At 38.6% G+C, this 14,174-nt stretch overlaps 1 protein-coding gene across 2 annotated transcripts in view; it reads left to right on the top strand.

The window, feature by feature from the left end:
• The first annotated feature begins 216 nt into the window (after positions 1-216).
• Smc1b (structural maintenance of chromosomes 1B) overlaps positions 217-14,174 on the top strand; it is a 57,759-nt gene continuing 43,801 nt past the window's right edge. For both annotated transcript variants that reach the window (XM_027396005.2, XM_027396004.2), the window contains exons 1-7: positions 217-325; positions 4,176-4,364; positions 5,741-5,853; positions 5,938-6,141; positions 8,494-8,732; positions 10,793-11,051; positions 11,885-12,025. In XM_027396005.2, coding sequence (XP_027251806.1) covers positions 217-325; positions 4,176-4,364; positions 5,741-5,853; positions 5,938-6,141; positions 8,494-8,732; positions 10,793-11,051; positions 11,885-12,025 — 1,254 coding nt within the window. The remainder of the gene's footprint in view (positions 326-4,175; positions 4,365-5,740; positions 5,854-5,937; positions 6,142-8,493; positions 8,733-10,792; positions 11,052-11,884; positions 12,026-14,174) is intronic.

The following is a 14,174-nucleotide window of genomic DNA, read 5'->3' as shown; positions in this document are numbered from 1 at the left end:
AAGTTTAGGAGCCGGTCTGTCCCTGCAGCCACCCGCAGCAGCCTGCTTTCAGCAACCAGCTGTGGCGGCAGGGATCACATTCCCCGGGAAACGCCAACCTGTGTTGCTAAGGAACCGCTCCTTGCTCGCTCGCGCTAGTCTCGCGAGACTTGGCAAAGCTCTTCCCGCGCTTTTCCCACTGAGCTCGAGGAAGCGACTGAGGCACGGAGGGCAGCCATGGGGCGCCTTGAGCTGCTGCTCGTGGAGAATTTCAAGTCGTGGCGAGGCCGCCAGGTCATCGGTCCCTTCAAGAGGTTCACCTGCATCATCGGCCCCAACGGCTCTGGTAACCTGCGCCCCAGAGCAGTTCGGCCTGAGGGGACACAGCGGCCACTGTCTCCCACTGTAGGCCCAAGTGGCCCCAGGGGCCCCGTGTTGGCCCGAGGGAACCCAGGGACCTGTTCTCCCCTGTTGTGGGCCTGAGGGGACCCGGCCACTCCCAGTCCTCATTGTCACCTGCTGTAGGCCTGAGGGGACCCCCCCACCCCCCGTTGACCGCCATAGGCCCATGGAACCCACGGTCGGCCTGAGGGGACCCTCCATCACCTCAGGGACATCCCCCCCTTGACCACCATAGGCCCATGGAACCCACAGTCAGCCTGAGGAACCCTCCGCCCCCTCAGGGACCCCCCCCCGCGCGCGCGTTGACCGCCATAGGCCCATGGAACCCACAGTCAGCCTGAGGAACCCTCCGCCCCCTCAGGGACTCCCCCCCCCCACGTTGACCACCATAGGCCCATGGAACCCACGGTCGGCCTGAGGGGACCCAGGCCTGCTGTTGGCCCGAGGGGACTGAAACACTCCCAGTCCCCATTGTCACCAGCTGTAGGCCCGAGGGAACCGAGCTCCAGCTCCCCCTTTCAGGTGGATGCCACTGTTGACTGCTGTAGGTCCAAGGGTACAGGGGCCACAATTGGCCTGAGGGTGCCAAGGGGCTCTCCTGTCTTCCTGAGGGGGCCCAGGGCCCACTGTAAGCCTGAGGTAACTTAAGTGGCCCCACCGCTGTCGTCCTGAGGGGATCAAGGGACGCCTCCCCCATTGGTGGTCTGAGGGGACCAAGCATACTACCTCCCCACATATCCCCCACTCGTGACACAAGCTGTAGGTCTGAAGAGAACTTGGGGCCTGGCCCGACTGCAGCCTGAGGTTTCACTGCTCACGACTGACTGGAGCCAAGAGTCCCAGAGTCCTCAGCCACTACCCTTGCTGGCTGTCCTCACTAACCCATCCCAGCCCTCCTTCGGTGTAATTCTCTAACGCCTCACCCCAACAATAGCAAATAACTAAGAATAAAATGGATTTGACCTTTGTTGGAAAACAAAAAACAAACAAAATCCCAAGTGTAACCCAAGCATAGTTAATGTAAAGAAAGGGAAATTTTCCTGGCTGGTTCCGCATTTAAATCATTCACAGCAGAGGTCTCCAGTCTGAGCACTGCAGACCTTGTTTATTCGGCTTCCTTCCTTCCTTCCTTCCTTCCTTCCTTCCTTCCTTCCTTCCTTCCTTCCTTCCTTTCTTTCTTTCAGATTTTAGTATGTATACAGTCTTCTGTCTGCATGCCAGCAGAGGGCACCAGATCTCATTTAAGGTGGTTGTGAGCCACCATGTGGTTGCTGGGAATTGAACTCAGGACCTCTGAAAGAAGTTAGTGCTCTTAACCACTGAGCCGTTTCTTCAGCCCCTTATTCGTCTTTTTATTTTTTTATTATTCATTTACTTTTTATCTTATTTTATTTTTTTGTTTTTGAGACAGGGTTTCTCTGTAGCTTTGGAGGCTGCCCTGGAACTAGCTGTTGTAGATCAGGTTGGTCTCGAACTCACATAGATCTACCTGTCTCTGCCTCCTGAGTGCTGGGACTAAAGGCATGCGCCACCACCGCCCAGCTTTATTCGTCTTTTTAAACAAATGACTGTTAAGCCTCCACTGGCAGGCCAGCAGTTAATGTTTACTAATCATAATATCTGAAGTTAGCCCCTGATTCACGATCTGGCATATTTTTTTCCATTTTAGATAATCTAGTGATACAATCTTATTTTGAAAAATATTTTCATATAAAAATAGTATAGCTGGGCTGTGGTGGCGCACGCCTTTAGTCCCAGCAATCAGGAGGCAGAGGCAGGTAGATCTATCTCTGTGAGTTTGAGACCAACCTGATCTACAACAGCTAATTCCAGGACAGCCTCCAAAGCCACAGAGAAACCCTGTCTCCAAACAAACATACGAATAAATAGTATACATGTGATATAAAAACTTGAAAATTAGAATAGAAAATCAAACATTTATTTACAGTTTAGAGATGATTGCTCTGTTCCTTTGGGGCATATCCATACAGATTTTTGCCCTAGGTAAACTTAAAAAAAAAAAAAAAGAGTTCATACTGTTTCTTCTTCAGAAGATTAGCCTTTCATTAAATGTTCATCTGATGCTCAAATTCAGATTTCCCCAACTAATTCCAAAACAGTATTCAGACAGACTCCTTTCCTACAGACCTACATAATGTATCAGGATGTTATATCCTTTATCTTAATGTAGCACAGTGTTTTGTTTTTTTTAAATCCTTTCATGCTTCCCATAATCTAAAGCATAAAGTTCAGTTCCCTTAATGTAGTATGTTGTAGTTCTTAGATAACTTATCCAGCCTTTTCCATTATACTCCCAAGTATAAACTTATAAAAGCAATATTCTGCCCCCCCCAGAAATAGTACCATTTGCTTAGTCCTTTGTACCTATAATCAAGTTACTCTCTTTTCCCGGGATGATAATTTACCTTTAACACTCCCCTCTAAATTGACTTACTCCTTAAAACTTAACCTAGAATTATTCCTAAAAAGCTAGCTCAGGCTATAGAGAAATGGCTCAGTGGTTATAGGTACTAGCTGCTCTTTTTTTTGTTTGTTTTGTTTTGTTTATTTGGTTTTCCGAGACAGGGTTTCTCTGTGGCTTTGGAGCCTGTCCTGGAACTAGCTCTTGTAGACCAGGCTGGTCTCGAACTCACAGAGATCCACCTGCCTCTGCCTCCTGAGTGCTGGGACTAAAGGTGTGTGCCACCAACGCCCAGAGGTACTAGCTGCTCTTAAGAGGACCTGGATCCAGTTTCTAGCACCCATGTGGTAGCTCTCAACCATCTGTAATTCTAGCTCCAAGGAATCTTCACAGCCTCTTCTGGCTTATGCATACACTAAAACTATGTAGTATACATACATACATGCAGGCAAAACACTTATGCAATAAAACTTTTAAAAATCCAACTTGGTCTCTAGCTGTTGGTGCTTCTGTTAGGTATTTCTGTGGTATTTCACATTTTTCCTTACAAGTTATAGTATAGTTTCTTACATTTATTGGAAACAGCATGTGTTTTGGGAATCAGATATCTCACTCTTGTTTAATTTTGTGCCTCTTCATTTGTAAAATACAAATACACAGAAATTGTTGCAAAAAATAAAATAACAGATGACAGGTGTCCAGCACCAAAACTGGCTCAACAAATTGATCACATCCTCCCACTGTAAGCACCTTAGAGCAGTGAAAAAAATTACAACAAATTTAAAAAGCTAATTGACTGTTTTTTCAAGACAGGGTTTCTCTGTGGCTTTTGGAGGCTGTCCTGGAACTAGCTCTTGTAGACCAGGCTAGTCTCGAACTCACAGAGACCCGCCTGCCTCTGCCTCCCCAGTGCTGGGACTAAAGGTATGCGCCACCAACGCCCGGCGCTAATTGACTTTTGTCAATTTAATTGGTTTTCTGATTCATGTGTTTATTGCCTTTCAGTCACACCTTTCTGCTACATGGGAGAAACAGTCCACCAATCTGGAGTTTCTCAATCACACAGATTTTGAACATTGGCCATGGGATATATTTCACTTCTGTTGGTGGTTTGATTTCTTTGGGTCTCAGAAGATTTTTCAGTCATTAAGAATGAATCTTTTGGGTGGTGGTGGCTCACATATTTAATCCTAGCACTCAGGAGGCAGAGGCAGGCAGATCTCTGAGTTTGAGACTGGCCTGCTGGTCTACAAAATAAGTCCAAGGACAGCTAGGGCTACACAGAGAAACCCTATCTTGAAAACAACGAGAAAACAAAACAAAACAACAAAAAGAATCTTCACCTTCTTCTTCACCTTCTTTTCTTCTCCAGGAAAATCTAATGTAATGGATGCACTTAGTTTCGTAATGGGAGAAAAAACAACTAATTTAAGAGTAAAAAATATTCAAGAACTTATTCATGGAGCACATATTGGAAAACCTGTTTCTTCTTCTGCAAGTGTAAAAATTATATACATAGAGGACAATGGAGAAGAGAAAACATTCACAAGGATTATCCGAGGTAAGAGAGAGAGGGGGGTGCAGAGGCAGAGAGAGACAGGCAGAGGGACAGAGACAGAATTTTTGTTTAGAGTCTGATTGCCTGCACTTTCTTTGAAGTGTGAGACTTACTAATCACTAGCATAGTGAGTAACCGACTCTTTCTTAGAAGCAAATAACAGAACCTGTTTCATTTCCCATTAAGTCTCTTGCTTAACAGACTCACTTTCAATACTCTGTCAAGTAACATTTTTATATTTGAATATTTGCTTAATATGAAAGAGGGAGCCTATCTCTGAATAGAGACATAAAACTTCTTTCTCTGCTTCTTTGCACTTGTTTTCCTAGTAAATAAGTATATCTTTGGCTTATATACACCTAAAAGCAACTCAAATAAAATGTTTATTTCATATTATTTATTCATGAATTTCCTGTGTTTCTATAATAAACTGTTATGGCTCATCTGTAATCATGCAAGGACTCTATAAAGTCATGAAAGTATATATATATTTTATTTTTACTCGTTGCTGTTTTCTTTCTAATTCACTAAAATAAATATTCCCACACTCCTTCCCTTTTCTTTTTTTTTTTTTTTTTTTCTTTCCGAGACAGGGTTTCTCTGTGTAGCTTTGGAGCCTATCCTGGCACTTGCTTTGGAGACCAGGCTGGCCTTGAACTCACAGAGATCCGCCTGCCTCTGCCTCTGCCTCCCAAGTGCTGGGATTAAAGGCATGCGCCACCAATGCTCGGCTCCTTGCTCCCTTTCTTGACAGGGTCTTGATATGTAGTCCAACTGACCTTTAGCTCACAATCCTACTTAGGCTCTTTAGTGCAGACATTGCGTATGCATGTTACCATGTCTGCCTTTACTACATTTTCTAAAGTATGAAAACTGTATATTAACTTAGTTTTACATATTTTTAGATATATAATTTAAGTATTTCTGCATTTTATCACTTGGAGTAGTCATTGAACATTGGTCAATGACTACTCCAAAATCCCCTTTGGGCATTTTTTGATTGTGATGGGCTCTCAGTGAGCTGTTAACACAAGCTCAAGTGATCCTCCAAAAAGGTGATGGAACTCTGGGCCATTTCAATAAAAATTCTTTGTTCACTGTATTCAAAATTGTAATAACTTCCCCACATTCAGAAATTTTCCATCCTTCCTTACACATACCACTTCCTCACATGCTATTTATTTTATTTTAGTATTTTGTTTATATTGCTAAGATATGAACTCTTTGAGATAAAACACTTTTATCTGTTAGTACTGTGGCATGATCTTTAGTATAATATATAATATTTGTTAAGTAATTAAGAGAGTTTATGTATAGGTATATTAGGTATTGTAAAACTATTTCAATGAAAACATTCTATAACAGTTTATTTATTTTAGGGGGATGCTCAGAATTTCATTTTGGGGATAAACCTGTGAGTCGTTCTGCATATGTAGCCCAGTTGGAAAAGATAGGCATAATAGTCAAAGCACAGAACTGTCTAGTTTTTCAGGTAAGTAGTTACACTTATTTATTTGGCTTGTGTTTAAGACATGTTACCATATTTTACATGCATGTGTTTTATTGTTACTAATAGGGAACTGTCGAGTCAATTTCTATGAAAAAGCCCAAAGAGAGAACTCAATTTTTTGAAGAAATCAGTACTTCAGGAGAGTTTATAGGAGAATATGAGGCAAAGAAAAAAAAGTTACAAAAAGCTGAAGAAGATGCACAATTTAATTTTAATAGGAAAAAAAATGTAGCTGCAGAGCGGAAGCATGCAAAAATCGAGAAAGAAGAGGTAAGGTGTCCTGAAGATGTCACCAGTAATAAGTACATACTTTAAAAAATTCTGTTAAAATTATAAGTTATTAGCCAGGCATGGTAGTGCACAATTTTAATCCCAGTTCTCAGGAGGCAGAGGCAGGCAGGTCTCTTAGTTTGAGGCTAGCCTGGTCTACAGAGCTAGTTCTAGGACAGCCAGGGCTATACAGAGAAAGTTTCTCAAAAAAAAAAAAAAACACATTAAAAACAAGCAAACAGAAACCCTGTGGGTACTAAAAGATTCCATTAATAATGTGAAACCAAACCTGACATTCAGTAAACATAAAAAGGTGAGCAGTTTTAATATTTATTTTGTATGTGTATGTGCACATGTACAGGTCCATGTGTGGTGGTCAGAAGACACCTTACAGGAATCAGGTCTTCCTTTCACCATACAGTTCCTGGGGATTTAAATAAGCTGTCAGGCTTGACAGCAAGTATACTTACCTACTGTGCCATCTTGCTGCCCCAAGATAAAATTTTTCTATATGTCTGCCATATAAGACAGTACAGCAGAGGTACTCAACACTTTTGGATCTTGACTCTTGTACACTTGTAAAAGTTACTGAGGACCCCAAAGAGTTTTTCATAAGAATTTGCATATATATATATATATATGTTTCAATTTTATTATTTTTTATGTGCATGGGTGTTTTGCCTAAATGTGTATATGTGCACCATGTGCCTGGTGCCTGTAGAGTCCAGAAGAGGTCAATGAATCCGCTGGAACTGGAGTTGCAAACTGCTGTGAGCCACCATATGGGAGCTGAGAATTGAACCCCAGACTTCTAGGAGAGCAGCCAATGTTCTTAACTGCTGAGCCATCTCTTCAGCTCTGTTTATTCTGTTTTAAATTAAAACTTGGTATTTTAATTTGTTAAGCTTATTTCATGTTAACATAGCTAATATATTTTTAATGAAAATAACTACATTTCCAAAACAAATTGCAAGAATATTGCATATTCTCTGATGTCTGGCTTAATAGAACATGGCTAGATCTCACTAGCATTTCTGATTTTTTAACATGGGTGCTGCATTGTAACTTAAACTTTCTACAAACCATTTCCTTATTAACCACTTATTGTTCAGAGCCCATTTAAAATTACTATTTCTTCCTTTATATTGTGTCACTAATTTAGCTTCCTTTGTAGCATATAATTCTGTACAAAACTATCTTGTTTATTTTTGTTTGATTTTTTAGTAGTCTCTGAGTCCTCTGCCCTCTATTAGAAGAATTGGAATATAAGCTTAATAAGAACAAGGATGGTTTATCTCATTTCATTCTCAATCATATTCCCAACACATAGTGCGAGATCTGACATGTAGCTCAGTAAATATTTGAGGAAATAATGAAAGGTGGATGTATTACTTACTAGGAGTATTGCTCAGTTTCTTCATATTGTGAATGTGTATCTATGTTCTGTATTTTGTTAGTGAACAGGGGTGGGCAGTAAGTCCATAGTATTTAGAGCATACTGAAATAGCTTATAGAATAGCAGAACTTAAAACATTTTCATAAAGACAATTAGAATAGTCCCACTTCCTGATTATTATTTTTTTTGCAACATCCTTGGAAGGTATCTATTTACAACTTACAAGTGAACGTTTGTTGACTAGGACCTCACCTCATAAGGTGGTGGCCCACTCCCTTGTTTTCTTTATTGCTAGCAAAAATGTTAAAAGAATTCTTCCTTTTCATGTGTAATTTAAAATTCTAATAGTTCTATTAGTTTTATCAGTGTAAAAATTACTTCTTAGAGCAAGAATTTTACTTGGAATCACTGTAATGTGGCTAGGGACATATATATATATATATATATATATATATATATATATATATATATATATATTGGGCGTTGGTGGAGCATGCCTTTAATCCCAGCACTTGGGAGGCAGAGGCAGGTGGATCTCTGTGAATTTGAGGCCAGCCTGGTCTCCAGAGCGAGTGCCAGGATAGGCTCCAAAGCTACACAGAGAAACCCTGTCTCGAAAAACCAAAAAAAAAAAAAGTAAGAAACCTTCAAATAATTCTGCTTTTGTCAGGAATAATCTTTCTTGGATGAATGTGATGGTACACAACTATAATTTCAGCCTTAGGAGATGGATAGGAAAATCAGGAGTTCAGGGTCATCCTCAGATGTTTAGTATGTCTAAGACTAGCTGGGCTACATGTTACCTTGTCCCTGTCTCAAAAAAATGAAAGAGAGAAGGCAGGGAAGAAATAATTGTTTCTACGACAAATTTCATTAGTGATGATGTGCTAATACAGTAGTTCATGAACAGAAGCTTAAACGTATACCCTTTTATCTTCTCTTGTACTGTTTTATAGGCAGAACATTACCAAAGTCTTCTTAAAGAATTGAAAATAAACAAGATACAGCTGATGCTTTTCCAATTATATTACAATGAGGAAAAAATTAATGTACTGAACACTGAATTAGAGCATAAGGACAAGAGTTTGAGTGTTGTAAAAGACACTCTTTCTCACCATGAAAGCATAATTAAAGCCAAGAAAAAGGATCATGGCATGTTAACTAGACAACTACAGCAAACGGAAAAAGAACTGAAGTAAGTTTTTAAAATAATATTAGCAGTTAGGCTTTATAAAAAGGTTTCTTTTAATGACATTATTTTATCTGTATGTTTGTACACGTGCATGCCAGCTCTTGCTTACTGCAACATTCATGTGGAGGCCAGAGGATAACCTACAGAAGTCAGTTCTCTCCTTTTACCATGTGGGTTCTAGGAATTGAACTCAGGTTAATTTTGTCAGCAAGTATCTTTACCCACTGAGTTATCTCTCTGGTCCATAATTGGGTTCATGTAAATTAAGAAAATATAATTGACACTTTAGAAGTTAGTATGTTTGGGGAGACAATACTGAGGACTGAACCTTCATACTTGGTAGAAAAGCACTTTACTGCTGAGCTATGTTCCCAGCCTACAAATTAACTTAAAAATTTGTATTTATTTATTTTGATGTTTTGTTCTTTTTTGTTTGGGACATAGTCTCACTGTGTAGCTAGCCCTGACTGCCCTCAAACTCACAAGGATCTGCCTGCCTCTGATTCCTGAGTGCTGGGATAAAAAGTGTGCATCACCATCCCTGGTAGAAATTGACTTTATAAAATGTACATTTGAGTTTGGAATGCCTCTAGATATACAGAGAAATTATAAATATGGTACTTTTCTCCCATATTCCCATGCTGTTTCTCCTACTATTAGCATATTAGTATAATCAGAATTTATAAGTCAATATTGACACATATTAGTTACATCCATATTTCATTCATATTTTCTTAATGTCTGTCTGTGTAACATCTCTTTTGCTGACCCAGAATATCACACTACATTAGTTATTTGTTCCTGGACTCCTTTGAGCTGTGACAGTTTATCAGCATGGCAGTTTTGAAGAAATACTGTTGCAAGCTTTGTATAGGCTGGTTTTCTGAAGGTGAAGTAAACTAGCATTCTGCATATTCTAGGCATATCTTGTGCATAACATCAACATGTGATCACTATTCAATGTTGACCTTGATCACCTGACTAAGATTGTGTTTGTCAGGTTTCTCTGCAGTAAAGTTAGTCCTCTCTTTCATCACAGCTGACACAGAGGTGAGAGTTTCTCTACTTTGAGGCAAGGCCCCGTGATATATTTGTATTTCTGTACAGGAGATTCATCTCAGTTATTTGCTCAGTTTTGTTATACAGGGTTTCTATGTATATCCTTACCTGTCCTGGAACTAGTTCTGTAGACCAGGCTGACCTTGAACTCAGAGATCTGCCTGCCTCTGCTTCCCAAGTGCTGTGATTAAAGGCATACTCCACCACCACCCAGATTTTTCAATTATTTTATATGACTATGTATTAGAGATATTTTCTATCTGGAATTAAAGCCCAATACTGTATTGCTTATTTTATTGCTTCAATTATTCCTGCTATGGCCATTGGGAATTCTTTTGTTTCCCATATCCCATAGACACATCCCATCATTGTGATTTTCTTCTGTTTAGCATTTCTTTACTTTCTGGCATTGCAAAATGCTCCAGACTCATCTTGTCTGACCTAGTCCTAACAACATTCCCAGCTTTTATGAACCTGCCCCATGCCTAGGACCAATCACCTCTCCAAGGAGTTCTTTTTTTGTTTTTTTTTTTAATTAGATAATAGTATTAGGACCCCACATCTATATGCAAAGAGTGGTCACTAATACTGTTTCTAGACTTTCTCATCTGGCAGATTAGGAAGTTTTTAATATTTTGTTTATATTAAGGTTCACTCTTGGTACTATAAAGTTTAAAGCCTTAAAAAATACCCTTCTGCTTCTACTATTCAACTCTTCCCCTCTCCCTTGCCCAGCTACAGGTCTGCCTAACAATATCTGCAAGTTAATTTTTAGAATTTAATTTTTGAATGATATTTAATCAAAGTTACTTTTCTTTTGGCCAGGCTTGGTGGCTTATGCTTTTATTCCCAGCACATGGGAGACAGGAAGATTTCTGCATTCAAGACCAACTTTGTATATATAGCTAGTTCCAGTCCAGCCAGGGCTACAGATAATAAATATAAATAAACAATTGCCTTTTATATGGTAAAATAATTTTTAAAAATTGCTTTTTCCTTTTTAGATCTCTCGAAGCAATTTTAAATCAGAAGAGGCCCCAGTACATTAAAGCTAAAGAAAATACTTCTCACCATCTCAAGAAATTGGATTTATCTAAGAAACTGATAACAGACAATGAAAAACAATGTTCTAAACAAGAAGATGACATACGAGCTTTAGAGGAAGAACTGGTTGATTTAGATAGAGCTTGGAGAAGTTTTGAAAAACAGATGGAAGAAAAAATCCTACATAAAGGGAAAGACATTGAATTGGAAAATAGTCAGGTGAAAAAAAACGAAAATACTAGAAATATTTTTCTATTGTTTCAGTTTCTTTTCTAATTAGAAAAATTAAAGAATGACATCTCTGATAGTTTATTGAGATTATCTCTAGAATATAAATTGTAGGAATTAAAAATTCTTTAATATGTTCACGGAATCTAAATTTAATCTTGAAACTAAGCTATTTTGCCTTTGTGTAGTTAGATGGTATTATAACATTTACAAGTTAGTGAAAGCCCAATATTACCTGGAATTATACTGTAATAAAAGTTAGGTAATTGTTAATATTTTAAAGATAAAACAATTCTCTCTTGGGTATTATATAAACATAACAATCAGATATATGTAGCTTTGAAGAGACTTAATTGACAGAGGAAATTACTTAAGATGACTTTTAACTGTTTAGTGATGAGTTAATAGTCAATGTAATGCAGTATACAGGATTAAAATTATTAATCTAATTAATTAAAACTATATTAAACTAAAAGCATGTAACTCAGTTTTCAAACATTCTTTCAATTAAAGTATCATTATTTTTCATTGAGTCATGCTAGTCTTGTGTCACAACATACATACACCAAAGTAACTGTGACTAGGTTTCCAGATTGGCTTCTCTTAAGATTTTCTGTCAGAGACCTTATTATAGAATTTGTCTTGATTACTTTGTTGTTCTATCTAAAGAGTTTTTAATAAGGAAATTTTCATATTAAGTTCACATATTTTACCTGGAGAAGATATCTAATTATGATCTAATTTGTATAAAGATTTTGATGAGAACAGAATGTTGTGCAAATAATTTCATTTAGGTGAGTAATGTGTCAATGCTGTTTATATAGCTGGATCGTTACAAAGAGCTTAAGGAGCAAGTAAGACGGAAGGTAGCTATAATGACACAGCAACTGGAAAAACTGCAGTGGGAACAGAAGGCAGAAAAAGAAAGACTGGCATTTGAAAAGAGGAGGCATGGAGACACTCAGGTACCTTGGATTGATTATATGGTCATAGTTTAGAATTATTTGCAGTGAGATGTTACTCCCATTTAGACTACCTTTTCAATATATAAATGGATTTATATCAAACAAATTTTAGAAATTCTGAGGGGCTAAGAGCATATACCTTAGTGGTAGAACATTGATGCCCTGGACTTGACTTCCTTAGCACTGCATAATAATTGGTACACTTTTATAGTTAGAGTAGGCTGTGTCTTTGTCCCTGTGTTCAGGAAATGTTTTCTGTGTATCTATATAGTAATGAGCATGGTCTGAGAATGCACTTTAGTTCAGTAGAGTGAGGAGGAGGATGGGGGGAGTGAGTCTCATCATAGAGATGAGTGCAAAGGTCATTGAGGACATTAAATACATCCAGCTCTTTGTATTTGTGGTTCCTGAAGCTGTGAACTCAACTGAGGATCAACAATGCTGGTAAAATATGTTTACTGAACATTTTCTATGTATTTTTGTCATTCCCTAAGCAATACAATATAATACCTATTTATATAGCACTTATACAGTACCAGGCATTGTAAGTCTTCCAGAGATGATTTAAAGTATACAGGAATAGATACATGTTGATTACATATAAATACTGCCATTTTATATAAGCATTTGAGTGTATGTAAATTAGGCTAACATTCTAGAATTATTCTCCCACAGATATGATGAATGACAGTAGTCCAAGAGGAGCTATGTTGGGAACTATTAAGATAGTGTTATATTCTTCCTCAGAGTAAGACAGACTTGGCTCTCAGCCCATCCTGCCCATCTTGCTTGTTACTTACTGTGTGTAATCTTAATAAATAACTAAATTATTAGATTTATCTGGGCCTTACATTTTGCATTTGTGTGTACAGTGAGGATAGATATGTTACAGTGAAGTACAAACTCAGTGGTCACTCCATCTTAATGTTTCATGGCTCCTTTTCTAAAGACTAGGGATTGGGAATATAACTACTGTTACTGCACATTCAACGATAGTTCATTTACATTATGAAGTTCCTCTGAACCACCCTGATATCTGTGTATAGAGCATTGTAAGTGCTGCTGTAAGCCCAGTTTGTTGTTGTTTTTAAGTAATGGTTTTTCTCTTACCTGTATTCACTGACTTGGTAATCTTTAGTTACAAATTTAATTACTGCACTAAAAATTGAGCATCTAGCTCTCAGTCTTTGAAAACTCCAGCCAGCCAGGCTTTGGTGCACTCGGGAGGCAGAGGCAGGCAGATCTCTGTGAGTTTGAGGCCAGCCTGGTCTCAAGAGCGAGTGCCAGAATAGGCTCCAAACTACACAGAGAAACCCTGTCTCGAAAAACCAAAAAAAAAAAAAAAAAAAAGAAAGAAAGAAAGAAAGAAAAGAAAACTCCAGCCATGCATATCTACTGCAGGTTCTTCAGTTTGGGTGTTAAGCAAACATCTCAAAGTTAGACCCCAAACTGACCTTCTGATCTTTTCACTAAAATTTTCCCACATTCTTTCCCTTCTCCAATTAGGACATTTTAATTTTACTAGTTATTCAGGTCAAAAATATGGAGTCAACCTTTGACTCTCTTTTAGGAAACAGTTGACTTTACCTTGAAAATATAACAAGAATCAATTACTCTTTTCCATTTCTACTGCTATGTCCACTCTTGTCCATATCACTGTGTTTTTGGTTTGGATCAGTTCAGTAGCCTACCAGCTTTCATTTTTGCCACTCTCGATCCTACACAGTAGTCTTGGCATGGCAGCCGTAATGCTTAGGCTAAGTCAAATCATGAAATTGGCTCTTTAAATCCTCCATAAAACATACAAGTTTAAGATCAAAATCCTTAAGTGACCTATGTGGACCTACCTGATTTGTTGCACAGTTCTCCTTCCTGTTTTCTTTTCTTTGATCTGCTGTATTCGCCTCCCGAAACATACTAAACATGTTTCTTCATGAGAGTTTGCATCTGCCTAATCTGAACCATTTCTCTAGCCCTGGGTGTATTTTTTTTCCCTTTCTGAGTCAGCCCTGGCTGGCCTGGAACTCATCATGTAAATTAAGCTGGCTTCAAACTCACAAGAGGTTTGCCTTCCTCAGCCCCCTGAATACTGGATTAAAGGTGTGTGTACCACCACGCCCCGCTCTGAACAGAATTATTAAGTGAAGTA

The sequence above is a fragment of the Cricetulus griseus genome, chromosome 2, assembly GCF_003668045.3.
Source record: "Cricetulus griseus strain 17A/GY chromosome 2, alternate assembly CriGri-PICRH-1.0, whole genome shotgun sequence".
NCBI lineage: Eukaryota > Metazoa > Chordata > Mammalia > Rodentia > Cricetidae > Cricetulus > Cricetulus griseus.
The sequence above is the reverse complement of the archived record's forward strand: the minus strand, read 5'-3'. Positions and strand labels throughout refer to the sequence as shown.